Source organism: Accipiter gentilis, chromosome 1 (genome assembly GCF_929443795.1).
Source record: "Accipiter gentilis chromosome 1, bAccGen1.1, whole genome shotgun sequence".
Lineage (NCBI taxonomy): Eukaryota > Metazoa > Chordata > Aves > Accipitriformes > Accipitridae > Astur > Astur gentilis.
This window is the reverse complement of record NC_064880.1, coordinates 31434326-31448213: the sequence shown is the minus strand read 5'-3', so window position 1 is coordinate 31448213 and position 13888 is coordinate 31434326. Positions and strand designations below refer to the sequence as shown.

Here is a 13888-nt window from a genome sequence, read left to right as displayed (position 1 = left end):
GTTTTAACACTTAAAAGAAGAAAAATGTAAAACCATTAATTGGCTATTGGTAGCGTACAGACTGCCATTAAATGTAGCAGCTGTTATGCTCCTAGCAATAGTTCATAGATTGCTTTAGCTATGAGAACATAGGTTATTTATAGAGGGAATGTTGGCCAGCTCCAGGGGTTATCCCTTATTCTTTTTGAAAAGAGTTATGAGATCTTTGACTTCCACTTGGATGAATGCAGAGAAGACTGACCTAATTTTCATGCCTAAGGGCAGTACCTCTAAGAGTACACTTCCTGCTCATGCTGTACTTCTGCTAATTGTGGTTCCTGACCCTCATTTGTGAACACTTTCCTGCCAAGAGAAAACATTTCTTTTTTTCAGTGAACATGTTCAGAGTGTTTGCTTTTTCTCAAATTACTCATTTGGATGTTCCCTATCCTGTATGGCACTTTGAATCTTTATTAGCTTTGCACTGGGGTGGGGATGTGAGGGGTTTGTTGGTTTTTTTTTTTTCCTTTTGGTTGTTGCCACATAGTTGAGAGGATAAGAATTGAAATGTACAGCTGAGCTGACAGAAGTAAGTGTGTGAGCTTTTTCTGAAGACCATATAATTCTTATTCTCAGCTTCATGCATAGGGTGAACAGTCATAAATTTGTCTCTCCTTTCTGTTTCTCTGTATGCAAAGAAGAGCCCAACATCTTCAGAGGCCGCAGCTTACAAACCACTACATTAAATGATCTTGCTTTTGTTTTCCATCATTGTGTCTAGCTTGGCTGTTTCTCTGTAAGCACCTACTGTCTGTCATCACAGAGATGTGATGTGATCAGGAAAGCAGGTGATCCTCACCATCAGAGATGGGAGGGGAAGTGAACCATGCCAGTCTCAATTAAATTACACCAGAAATGGAAGATAGATTAATTTCCATATGAGGTGAGCTGGGGAGCCAGTTCTGGAAATGAACAGAGTGTATCTCGCAATAAAGAGGCCAGGGTAAGTCAGGTTGAGGTGTTTTTTCTGCTGCTGAATGACCCTGGGGACAGGAAGAGACAAATGGGAATGCAGAAGATATCCATTTGCTGCTTTTTAAAAGACTGATAATGCAATCATTCACCTTGACTGATGATTCAGAGCAGCTAATTCATGAGATGGGGTTGAAGGTCCTATAAAACTGAAGATGGAGACACGTCACCATTGGAAGGAAAGGCTTTATCTACACTATTGGCGTGAACATGAAATCTGCATTGTTGTTAAAACATTTTCTAAACCTGTATAAATAAATACAAGGATTTCTGACATCCCACTCTTGTATCTTTTACTTTCTTCTACTATTAGTAAAAAATAAGACATTAAGAAAAAATCTTCATATTGTGTCAGATTGCTGTACTTTTCTTGACCTATGTGCAGTCTTGAAGTGTTTTAAGCTAGCACTGTTGGTTTAGGAAGGCAGTGATCCATACAGGCAGTGGAAATAAACACTAAAGGTGTCATGATAAAGGAATTCAATGCAAAATGTTCTGCACAAACTTATGTGCATGAATGAAACAAGACAACCCTAATAATTTATGGTCTTCTGAAAGAAAGGTAGCAGAGGAGTAGAGTTTTTCTGCTCAGTGCTCTTGGAGACATTTAGCATGTGTTTCATTATGTTCTTTACTTGGATGATGTATTTAGATACTGCTCTATCTGAAGTGCAAATTCAAGTTTCTTCTCTGCGGTTTCATGGTACAGCCGTACAGATGAGGTGGTTCTGCAAGGCTGCTCAACTGCATGTTTGATTTGGTCCAGGGGCTTTCGTTTTAAACTGGCTGTTTTGTACACGGCTTTTTTGTCTGAAGGACACAGGACTGCTAAATTATTTCCTTCTCTCGCAGTTAAATTTCCTTCTCTACCAGTAGAGAGATGATAATTGGTATTACAAACTGAGGTGCCTTTTTTTTTCTTCTAAAAGGAATGAATTGAGGCAAACAGGAGAGTTCAATACCTCTGTGATAGCTTTCCCCATGTATTTCTTATTCTCAGGAAGGTTGTCCTTTTATTTATTTTTCCAAGATACCCTTACCTTTACTGATCAGTCTTCTGACTCAAGCAGAATTATTCAAATAGGTCTATTGATGGAGCACCCTGTTTGCTTGATTAAAGGCCCAACTCTGCTTCAATGCATTTTTTCTGCTTGAGCAGCATCTGCCAATATTCTCACATTTTCTTTCTAATTACCTTCATAGCTGGCCAGAATCCATTTAAAATGATGTAGCTGGAATAAGCTTGGGTACTAACCCAAGTAGTGAGGATACAGAGACTCGCATAAGGATCTTAATGTGTTTGGTCAGATCCTACATAAATAATGTCTTTTTTTGTTCGTATGCTTGCTACATGAGCAGAAGAAAAAGGTTGTATGTAGATATTTGTAACAAGGTACGTATATGAAGGTTTGCATTTAAGCAATAAAAAAAAGAGACATATACAAGTGAAAGTACAAAGTGCCTGTTAATTTGGTCGAACTCCAATGGCAGAAAAGCAAGTTGGATTCACTGACTTGAAGCCTTTTTGGTGATGCCAAACTCTTTTCTACAGAGTAGCATTGATTCTCAGGTACTGTGTTACCAAAGTGCTAAAAGCATGCGAAATTAGGAGATCTTTCCATATTTAAGGACAGTGCATCTATAAGATACTGACAAGAACAGAGTGATTTTTTATATGCTATATATTGTTTAGTTTAACATAGTCACATACTTGGAGATAAACAATTGTAGTTTTACTTGCAAAATTATATTCAGTATTTTCATAGGCGTATCATAGGAGCAAAATACCATTTGCATCGTATTCTGACTCCTGAGAAGCACTAGTTGCAATCATATTGAAATATTTTTAAATGCAAAATGACTACAAAGCAAAGATGTGTCTAGTTGGGGCTGAGAAGTAGAGGAAGAGTTCATTGTCTTCCCAAGTCTCAACTGCCAAATGTGAACTTTATAGTGGTTGAAGAAAGTAAAAAGCATTTTCCATTGCTTTCACAAAATTGCAGGCATTAGACCCCACACAACCCAGTTTTTCATCTGGGCTTTTCTGTAGAGGAAAAAGCAGAAACATTCAAATTAATTTAGTGAGAGGATCTTGCACACAAACACTGGTCCAAGTTCCTGCAAATGGAAACTGGTTGCCTGATAATTGGATACAGAATAGTGCTGTATCAAGGTTTAATAATGTATTTAAAATACAAAGTACAGAAATAAAAATTCTTTTCTTTTTTTCTGTTCCAGGTTCTCTGGGAGATGCTAACAAGGGAGGTCCCCTTTAAAGGCTTGGAAGGATTACAAGTAGCTTGGCTTGTAGTGGAAAAAAACGAGGTAAGACTACGTTTCTACATTCAGGTACATAGATCAGAAAACAGTATTGGGGTTTTGCAAAAGACTTTTTCATCTTCTTCAAATTGAAAGTAAGTTCACGCGTATGGAAAGATTAGCAGTAGGAGCTAACACAAAGGGTCAAAGTGATGTTATTCCTCATGAATGGACCCTTTACATCTAATTGTTGCAGCTTCACGTCGTGATGCTGTAGATCAAAAATTGTACAAGTACTGTACTAGTTTCTCAGTCTCAATTGTAAAACCTAGGGGTTTGTTCTTAGTGATGAAAGAAGCCATTGCGTCCAAGGTAGGGGAACAGTTTAACTCCATCTCCTGCGTTTAGGACATCTTTTTACTGGCCGGGAGTTGATATATCTGTAAGAGACCTTCAGCTACTTCAACTTAACTCTCCCAGCAGGAGTCACTATAGTACAAGAAACTGCCGCTTAGATGAAAATTTCAAAAATAAAAGAAGAAAAAATAGTTTTAAAAAAAGACAGAAATTACAGTTTTGCCACCTACGTTCAACACTACATTGAAGATGAGCTCCTCACTGGTATCGGCAAGGCTGTGGCATAGCTGTAAGCCTCCTCATGCAGAGTCTTTCCATTTCAAAAGCACTTCAGTGGTGTAAACACCGTTTGTACAGTTGTCCCCAGCCTCGCTTTTCTTCTTCTCACAAATTGAGGCTTTCAGTTAGTTGGACATGTGAGCGTATATCTGAACACATAGTCCCTTGATATCAAAGACAGTAACTACATTTAAAAAACATTTAAAGTTGTGACTGTACCACACACAGACAAGCATGGAAATCCTCCACAAAGATGAAACCTCCTCTATCTAGACACAGTGGAAGCTTGGGAAACATTACAATGGCAAGGCAGTGGCTGTACAATACGGATTCCTATTATTCTACATAAACTGTTTCTCAAAATGCTTCAGAGTTAAACAGAGGAGTTAGGTTTCCTCCTCTTAGTTTAATATTTTTTGTTGGTGTTTTTTTTCCTCTCTCTTTTTTCCTTCTATTTGAGGACTGGATTAATTCCAGTGAGTGATACTGTGATATACTGATTAGTTGGAAATGCTACACTAACAGTGTGAAGATTAAGACTGTAGTCTTCTACAATGTTTATCAGAGCAGGAGGCACGATGAGACTCTTTCTCCTGGTTTAGGAAAAGCCAAATACATCAGTTTGAAGGAGGAACCATAAAGCCTTCCATCAACAGTATTTCTTTCCTATCCCTACCATGTGCAGTTTTACGTAAGGGTGCCGAGTGGCATTGGGAAGATTGTAAAGAGATGTAGTCACGTGCTGAAAGATGTCAGAGGGTACAACACACATTTCTCTACAGTTTTCCAGAGCAAAGAACTGTGTAAAATACAGTATGAACAAAATGTGGACATGACGACTATTTTACTCATGGCTGAAGAACCCTAAGGGGTGACATTTTCAGAGCCAGCTGTTTGTCTGCCAGGTACCACTAGCCCGTTGCTGCCATCTTCTTTGGAAGGGTGCCAGGGAGCTTAGAGGGCATTAACACTTGCTTACATAGTTTTTATTTTTTCTGGCCATGACTTAGGGAACATGCCCAGCATAAACCTTGTAAAAGTCAGCTTGTGCTACTTTTCTTCATAATTTCTGTGTCCCAAAGCAAGTGTGAGGGTCAGGTTCTGCTCTCAGTTCAATCTGTTGACATCAATGGGGTTGCATGATTCCAGTTCGCAACAGAACTGAATCACTGTTGAGCCAGTCCTTCATTTTTTGCACTGCAAGTGTCTTGTTAAAATCAGTGTGGGACTGAGGCCAAAGTGTAATTGCGTAGGGTGAAAAATCCCCCTTTGCAAAGCCTGAGCCCAACAAATGAAGTGGATTTTAATGATTCTGTATGGGTCTTCTTTGACTCTGCATAATTTCACAGTGTTATTTTTATTCTGGTAGAGTTTCTATATAATTATATGTATTTTTTTAATCCAGAAAAGAAAAACATGAGAGTTCAGATTATGCTAGGTGTGATCTCGTAATAAACTGCCACAGAGAAACGTCATCTTTATTATAATAACGACACTTTTGGAACCTGCTACCTCTGTAATACATGACAGATAACATTCTGCACAAGCGAGACACATATAAATGGTGATTGCAGCTAAGTTTCCACCTCCTGGAACAGCAAGGGTTACAGACAAATACTGTAGCAAGACTAGCCAGTGTATTTTTAGGCTAATGACTCAACCAGAGATCGAGCACCAGTACAATTTGTTTATGCATTGTACAAATTTCTCTGTATTGCACAGAAAGCTTTGCACCTTAAGTTATTACATTAATTTATTAATCATACTCCTGCAGTGCCCTAGCTCAGTATCTCATGTTTCCAGTTTTCATGGTGTTCAAATGCTTGTGCAGCAGAATTTGTTAACTCTGCTTTGGCTGCTGCGACTTGCAAGGCTGTGCAGGTCACATTGCAGTAATGTAATGGTACGGTTTGACACAACTTGCTCTGCTTTGCTTCTGAACAAGAGTAGGACAGATCAAAGGGTCTTCCTGGCAGGTTGGTCTGAACAGGACTGTAATACCTGGTTCTCACCTGTTAACAGGACATGGAACCCCTTTTCCAGCTTGACCCCTCTAATATTTGGACCAAGTTCCTCAGTGAGCTGAGAACTGGTATTTTTTATCTACATATTTTTTTAATTTAGTATGAAACATCTGAAGTCAGTTAACTGAAGTCAGTTAAACTGCCTTAGCGAGAGCAGAGGGGTCTCCTTATATGTGTAATGTTGTTGGGATGCACGTTTAATCTCAACTGGAGAGGCTTCGATATCTGAATATGTATATATGAGACTCGATTTGGTTTTAGGCTTTCCGTTGTGGAGGCAGAGTCTTTAAACTAAAAGACTTGTAAGACTGACTGAGGGAATCTTTTAACGGTTTAAAACTCTCAGCAAAGGAAACCAAGTAAGCTTCAAACTAATTCTCTGTAGTCAGTGGTCCTGGCTATAACCAGCAACTCCTTGTCTTCAGTCATCAGGAAATATTTATATGAGTTCACTGTGCCCTGTGAGTGCTCTCTGAGATCTGCATGTCCTCATTAATCCTTCTGACCACAGGCTCATGAAATGTCTCGTGTCATGTAGAGCTTCACTTAACTCTTTTTAACTCACTTACTGCAATCTATATTTCAGCCATTTGTTATCTCAAAAGTGATTATAGTATTGTACATCTGGATCATCTGTGTGGGAGAAAGGAATTAAGGCAGGCTGTTCGTTACACCTATCTTGACAAGCATCTTAGAATACCATGCAGTAACCTCCACAAACTATTATGTTTTCATATTAAAAGTTATTTGCCTTGTTTTCACTTCCTTGTCTCTAAGCCTTCTTAAGCAACTCCATTTGTTCCAATCCTTCTTTATAGGCCTATTAATTAATTTGTATGTCTTGCTAGTGTTAGTAATTTTGATTTTTCTTTTTAATATGTCAATCTTCAGGTTTTATATTGTGGTTAAAAGAAGAGTGTGTTTTACTTCTTTAATTGCATTGCTTTTATGGGAAATCTATTAGTAGTAGCTTAAAGGGGAACATTTCCAATAACTGGTACATTCTCCCTCCTTTAGAGATTAACCATTCCAAGCAGTTGTCCCAGAAGTTTTGCGGAACTGATGCACCAATGTTGGGATGCTGATTCAAAGGTAATTTAATTTCTGTTTGATTTCTAAACCACCACTCCCTGCCTTGTTTTGCTAAGTGTGTTAGTGTTTCTTTGGAGGACAAGTCCCAGCTAACACCATTGCTGCATGCTAGTAGACACGTTTCTTCACAAAGATAGCTGAGGCTGACTCTTTTAATGTGTTTACATATTTATATCTAAATGTCTGTCTTTCCCTTTTAATCAAGGGTTATTATGCTACTAACTTACCTGACTACTCAAGACAATGCCTCTAAATAGGGTGAGATAGCAAGAATGTAGCCATTTTTGAGCAAGTGAAAAATTGTTCTTTTCTGTTTTCTTTCAGGAGTTAATAGTTAATTTTTCTTGGATATATGTGAGCATCACGTATGAAATATCTATTTCAAGGTCCAACTTTGATGGCTTCCTTGTGTTGAAAACATGTAAAGAATAAGTTAATCCCTAAAATGTGGGTTGGAACAGCAGCAGCATTCTAAATTAATGTTAAACCTCTCCAAATCTTACCCCTTAGGACTTTGAATGATGAGCTTTATGATGATTATACTGTAATAATATAATAATAGAAGTACTGTAATATACTGTTTAACCATGAAAACAGAGTAAAAATACAAGTCAAAGAGTCAAACCATTGTCACTATTAATCTGCCTCTGTGAGAATTAACTAAAAGGGAAATTAAAGAGAGTGTTTACTCAGCAAAAGCTTTTGTAGGTTATGGGAGTTACCTTCTTTAAATTGACTCTGCTACCACCCTGTTCTACATAAAACTGGCTGGAAAGAGCCTGTGGACATACTAGCTTTATTACCAAGTATTAGCATCCATTTCCTTTGTCTATGAAGGTATTTGAGAGAGGGAAGGATAGATAAGGAAAGGAAATTATGCTCTTTTTCTTAAGTCAAAGCACCAGCAAGAACTTTGCTTCTTTAAAATCTGAAGAAAGTTAGCTAATACTTCAGAGATACTAAGATTAATCCCAAGTGAATTATAGCGCTTAGGTGCTCTAAAGCTAGAACTTGTTATCACCAGAGAGTAGCCATAGAAGAGCAGTATGAGAAAGGAGATTTCCCTTCTTGGTTTCTTTTTTTTTTTAAGCAAGAAGTTGCTTTCCTACAGAATAGAAGCCTGAGATCAATCATCAGTGTGTGGTTTCCACATGAACAACTATTGAAATGCCATTCCCCTAATATTTCCCTCTTTATCCTCTCCATAGAAGGGGCAGGAGGAAAATGCTTTGAGTCTTTGAATCTACAAGTAGACTGTTTAAGTTCTAGGTCTGTAATTACTGAAGAGCACTTTCCAGTGGTATCTACATATCTTAAATAACTATGCCCAAGCATCAGCATCGCTACCAAATGCCACAGAAGAAGAATTATTGGAGCGTCTTTTGTGTAATTGCAGGACATACTAGAAAGCTCACTCTCTGGCTTGCTTTAGCCACATATGTGTGTCCAGAAGGCTGTTGCTGTTTTTCAAGGAGAGGGAGGGATCTGCATGTTGTATAAGAAGGATGCCCGACCATCAGGCTGAGTTCTGTGTGCCTGAGTAAATCACCTGGGTGTGGGCTGGTTCCTGGGAGCGTTATTCCCAGAGGCGTCTCTGAAGTGTGCAAAAGAGTGAATCTCATGTTAGATGAGTTTTTCTGACACTCTGCTCTTTGCTACTTTTTTCATGCAGCTTCTCTTCTGTTAAGCAATTATAAATGCTTTGTTCACATGACTGAAATGGAGTAATCTCTGGTCACAGTTTGGGCATGTGACTGACTTATTCAGTCATGTGTTGGGAAAGGATCGCTACTTAGAGCTCTCAAAATGCCTCAATAAAAGGTTGTGTGGCCTGCATGAGCCAAAAGATGGAGCACACTCCTCTAAAATACCGCTCTGTGTAACGTTCCCTTTTCCCCAGGATTAGCTTTAGAAAATCAGGTAGTCGATGCATGCACAAGTTACTGAAGGTCAAGTGGGGGTGAGCTTGAGGATGTCAGCTGCTCAAAAGCAATTGCTAACGTGTATACTTTTAGCCTGCAGAAAGCACAAGGTATCTTTAGGTGGCTTACCCCTGAGAAAAGAGGGGGTGGAGGCTAAGGAATACACTTGAAGAGCTGCTGCAGAGCAGCTGGAGTGTCAAACACTGCTCACACCATACCTTCCTTATGGGAATGGACAGAGTTATTAACTTTGCTTTAAAATCTTAAGAATTTCTTCATACGTGGAGAAAAATGTTCATAGTGCATTGCTTCCACATGATATTTGTAATGGTAGTCTTTATAAAGTTTGAACTGTGCTAGTTGAAACAGTCCCTAGTGGGTTCAAAGAATTTTACTGAAATGTTAATTACTAATTATTTTAAGTCAGTAATTATTAAAGGACAATCTCCGTGGTAACTAAGTATCTTAAATAACTACTTCCGCATGTTAAAATCCCTACCAAACAAGCTGCTTTTGCTTGGGTACTAGATAATTGTACAAACAAGGTTGCTCATCACTGGTGCCTTTGTTTACTGGGGATACTTGCTTCTGAAACACAGGTGAGTGGTTCTTTCTCATTTCATCTGTTCCTTCAGTTTATCCCCACTTTAACATCAAAGATGTTTATAAATTACTAGGTATTTTAATGGAAATCAGAAACCTGGGAACAGAGAAGCAGCAAGAAAGGAAAGCCATGTGGATTAAATATTCTGGTTTTATGCAGACCTATTTAGTAAGAAATACTGAGTGGAAGGAAACAGTAAAAACATTAGCCAGAATTATTTCTAGAGGGGCATATATTTTAAAGATTTTTGTGTGAGACATCACAGATATAAAGGGAAACAATTTGCAAAGGCGACTCATGCCTTGATATTTTAAGAATCTCTTATAAGGAATGACTTGAGATGCCTGATTTTCTAGAAAGTGCTGAGCAGTCATCCACTGAAAATAAGACTTCTTTTTTTAAAAAAAGCTTCTCATCTTGGGCTCCCAATTTCAACAGTCACTTCTTGCCAGTTTTAGCCAAGGTATCAGCCTGCACTTAGAGTGCATTTATTAAAAATGAAATTATTCTTGCCTAGGGGAAAGAAACCAACAAAACCCACATGGCAGTTGTAGGCTTGTGTCTTCCTGTCAGCTTCGCCTCCAGGGAAAGCTGGTACCTGTAAATCTGGCAGCTACAAAGCTGGCAGGGTAGCTGCTGGCTTTTCACAGAAACTGCACAGCCAGAGATGTACAAGCTTTGTCAGTACTGTGTGACTGTGCATTTGTTCCAGGTCTAGTTGCGCAACTCAACAGTTCCTTGGCCTGTAGTGTGGGACCTAAAGAGTGTGTGTTGCTGCTCCTCCCAAATCAGTTGGTGCTTTCACCCACCTTTTGTAAAAGCCCTGTTCTCTGTCATTATCTGCACTTCAGTTGCTCCAGGCAGACCCAACTATAGGGTTGACTGTGCTCACTTAGTGTCAGCCCTGCCCTATACTTCCCAGTATACCCCCAAGAAAGGAGCAAGTGAAACTCACGGAAGTCCTTTGTAAAGGAACCCTAAATAAGCCATAAAATATGGTAATTAATGCAGCATAGGGATGTTTGCCCTTCATCTCTTCCTGAAAATAGGATTAGTTTAGTAAAGGCACATTATGTACCTGCCAGTCCTTTGGACAGTATCTAGCAGCACCACCACCCTGCTGTATTGGTGGAGACCCACAATCTCCTGTCTGGCAGTTTCCTCACCATTTGGGAGGCCCTTGAATCCCTTGAACAGTTCACACCCACTGGAGTGGTTACAAGAGCTGCAGCTGTAGCAACAAGAAGGGTGTGAGGGCTGTTGGAAGGTTCTCCTGCCCCAAAACTGCACCAGAGTTGTCCGTCCTGGTTGGTGCCAGGGTTGAATTTTGTTCCCTGTACCCCCGGTGCGGCACACTCCCTTATCAGGGAAGTTCGTGCTCTTCCAGGTCACGTTCAGAGGATCTGCTTAGCCGTGGCAGGTCCAGCAGCATCATGCATATAGGGGGGGCTCCTGCTCCCCCCCCCCCCCCCCCCCCCAATAAATGCAGGGGGACCCTGCTGGTTTCCACACTGGCACTAGCTCAACAAGTGCAAGCAATGTGCTGCTGAATAGACCTGCTGCCACGCTGCTTGGCGCACCCAGGTTGTCGCTCAATGGGCGCTGGGCTGGGGGCCAAATCGCGTAAGCACATGGTGGCTGGGGCAAGCGCTGTCTGTTGCAAAGAAAATCTGCATAGCTCATCCAACTGCCTGTTGCCTGAAATCATGGAGATGGACCAAAAAATGATAGACAAAGCCTCCAGTTACAGCCGAATAGTGCAGCATTACAGTATAAGAGAGCTTGTCTTTTTTTTTTGTTATGCATTTGACACTTTTTCATGCTGTTTGACATTTAAAATAAAGAAATTGTCTTTCTTTTATAATGTGGAAATCACTTGGATCTTCCTGGGAGAGACACCTCAGCATTGTTCCTAATTGTTTTTGTGCTCCCAAATTAAAATGCACGTTTTAATTGCGGCATCTGTAATTTTAGCAGAAATGGTATAATTACAGGCGCGATAAAGAGAGAATGTGCATCATCCTCTTATTATGTATCTACATTTTGTTTCAACCTTTTGTCTCAACCTTGTCTGGGGTCTGTCAAACAGACTAACAGAGTCAGCGCTCTTTCAAGAAACACATTTAACTGTGGCTTTTTTCAGTTTTCAGTTATTATCCTACTTCACAGCTTCCTTTTGGGGCGAAGGGGAAAGTAGAAAATACAGAGAAGTTTTAACTGCTCTCTGTGACTAGTGAGCACAGTGGGTGCTGGATGGAGAGCCATGGAACAGAAAGTTCAGTAAATGAGCCCAGGACAGAAGAGCGCAGACACCGCTGACATGAGCTCAGCTGCCAGGGGAGACATCCTCATCTAGCCTCAATCTTCACTTCTTCCCCAGCTGCTCCTGAGGTAGCTAAGTGAGAGGTTTTTCTGGAAAGTCTGTCCTTCTCTGCAAGAGGGGAACTGCAGCCAGAAACCCTTTTTTGATGGGCAGCTAAATAGCTTGTTCACACATTAAAGAGTTTGGGTTCCTACCTGTGAAAAGCCATCTGTCTTAATTACCAGCTGGTAATGGGTCCAGCCTTCTCTTTTTGGCAGTATTTTCCTTCTTAGCTTGAGGAGAACTTTATTCTTTAGACTTAAGAATCTTGATGGATATTGATGCTACTAGTGTTGTTTAATGCTCTTCTTGAGCAACAAAGTGTTTTACTGGTAGATAGGGGAGACTAAGCTAAGGCCTGAGTCCTACAAGCTTACGTAACTCTTTTGAAACGGACCTTTTCTTCAATGGGACAAACAAAAAAAACCAAAACCCATTTACAAATCTACAGTCATCTTGTAGGATGCTGTGTTCAGAAAGCAGCGTTCCAACTTCTGTTGTTTGCAGTCTTTCAGTTGAAAAATTCCTGCAAATAATTTTACACAGTGGTAGTTGTATATGAATGCAAATGCTGTGTTTTGTTTTGGGCTTTTTTTTGTCTTCAGAAAAGGCCATCTTTCAAGCAGATCATTTCAATCTTGGAATCTATGTCAAATGACAGCAACCTTCCAGACCAGTGTAACTCATTCCTGCATAACAAGGCGGAGTGGAGGTAAGTTTCCTTCCTCCCAAGATGAATTGATGTGGTTTTCCTTTGAAATGGTATGAGTCCATATTCTTTTCAGAAAGACATCAGACTTTGATGATGTATTGGTAGAAAATATCTATGCTTGAGGTATTTTCAGAACATAACTTACCTTGTTTTTCAGGAATGCCCAGAATGTTGTGAAACTTGTATTAGGAGCCACTGTACTTAGCTGTACCCTATATTTATTACTACACTGGTTTAGGTGTCTTGGTATTTATGGTTTCATGATTCACTTCTTAAAACCAATTATGCGTTTTTAGTCAATAGTGTGAGGGCAAAACAACTCAGGTATATGTACGTTTGATGCAATTTTCATAGGAAGTGTATAGGTGTATGTTTATATTTTAAAAAAGATAAAGGGCATAAAGAAATATTCAGGTCAAGCCTGCGTTTGTCTTCACTTGTACGTGTGTTGCCATTTTTTTGTGCATTCTCTCCTTTGTACGGACTTTGTGTCCACGCATTCGGCCTACGCCTAGGCCAGCCCTGTTTTGGCATAGTGCACCAGCATTGCTTAAGCATGTGATTTTACCTATCGCTGATTGTAATTTTTATTCCTAAGTGATTATAAATGGAGATGAGATTTGAGAAAATTTTATTACATGACACAGGTTTTTTTACACTGTAAAAGTTTCAGCCTATTTTCTATACATGCCAAAAATTCAAAAACCTGGTCCCCAAAGCTCATTTGTCAGTTGGAAAGCTTGCTGCCTCACAGTACATCCTTCTGTTTGGAAAAGAAAATTGAAAACAGATCTGCATAGGCAGAAGATTTTTGCCAGATGATCGTGCCTCAGTCTATATTAAGAAGAGCTGGCCCTGCTCCAGGTAAGCTGGGAGCAGAAATACTGCAAGATTCCCTGCCTGCAGCCAGCGCAGGAATCGAAGAAACCTGGAGCAGGGGTGCGCGGAGGATGGGGAAGAGCACACGGAAAGGCGGCTTGTACCAAAACCGGCGTCCCAGTTTCCTCCGCAGCCCTCCAAGGAAAAGCACGACGTACAGTTTTAATGGGGCGAGTGGAAAAAGTGAGCCGACGGTGGGACGCGTCCCCGGTCACACGGCGGGACTATAAATAGCCTGTGCCGGGGCCGGGGCCGGGGCCGGGGCCGGGGCCGGGACCGCTCCTGCCCTGACTCAGCAGCGGGCCGGCGGCAGCCCGGCGGCCTCGGCGACCGGCGGCGGCGGCGGCGGCGCGCCACCTCCTGGCGACAGCGACGACCTGCGCCTCC

General features: G+C 40.5%; 1 protein-coding gene across 3 annotated transcripts in view; it reads left to right on the top strand.

Moving 5' to 3' along the window:
* MAP3K20 (mitogen-activated protein kinase kinase kinase 20) overlaps window positions 1-13888 on the top strand; it is a 96123-nt gene that overhangs the window by 41713 nt on the left and 40522 nt on the right. For all 3 annotated transcript variants that reach the window (XR_007507481.1, XM_049812293.1, XM_049812281.1), the window contains exons 8-10: window positions 3250-3336; window positions 6948-7022; window positions 12516-12622. Coding sequence is in view for 2 of the 3 variants with exons in the window: in XM_049812293.1 (XP_049668250.1) it covers window positions 3250-3336; window positions 6948-7022; window positions 12516-12622 (269 nt within the window). In the remaining variant the exon portion in view is untranslated. The remainder of the gene's footprint in view (window positions 1-3249; window positions 3337-6947; window positions 7023-12515; window positions 12623-13888) is intronic.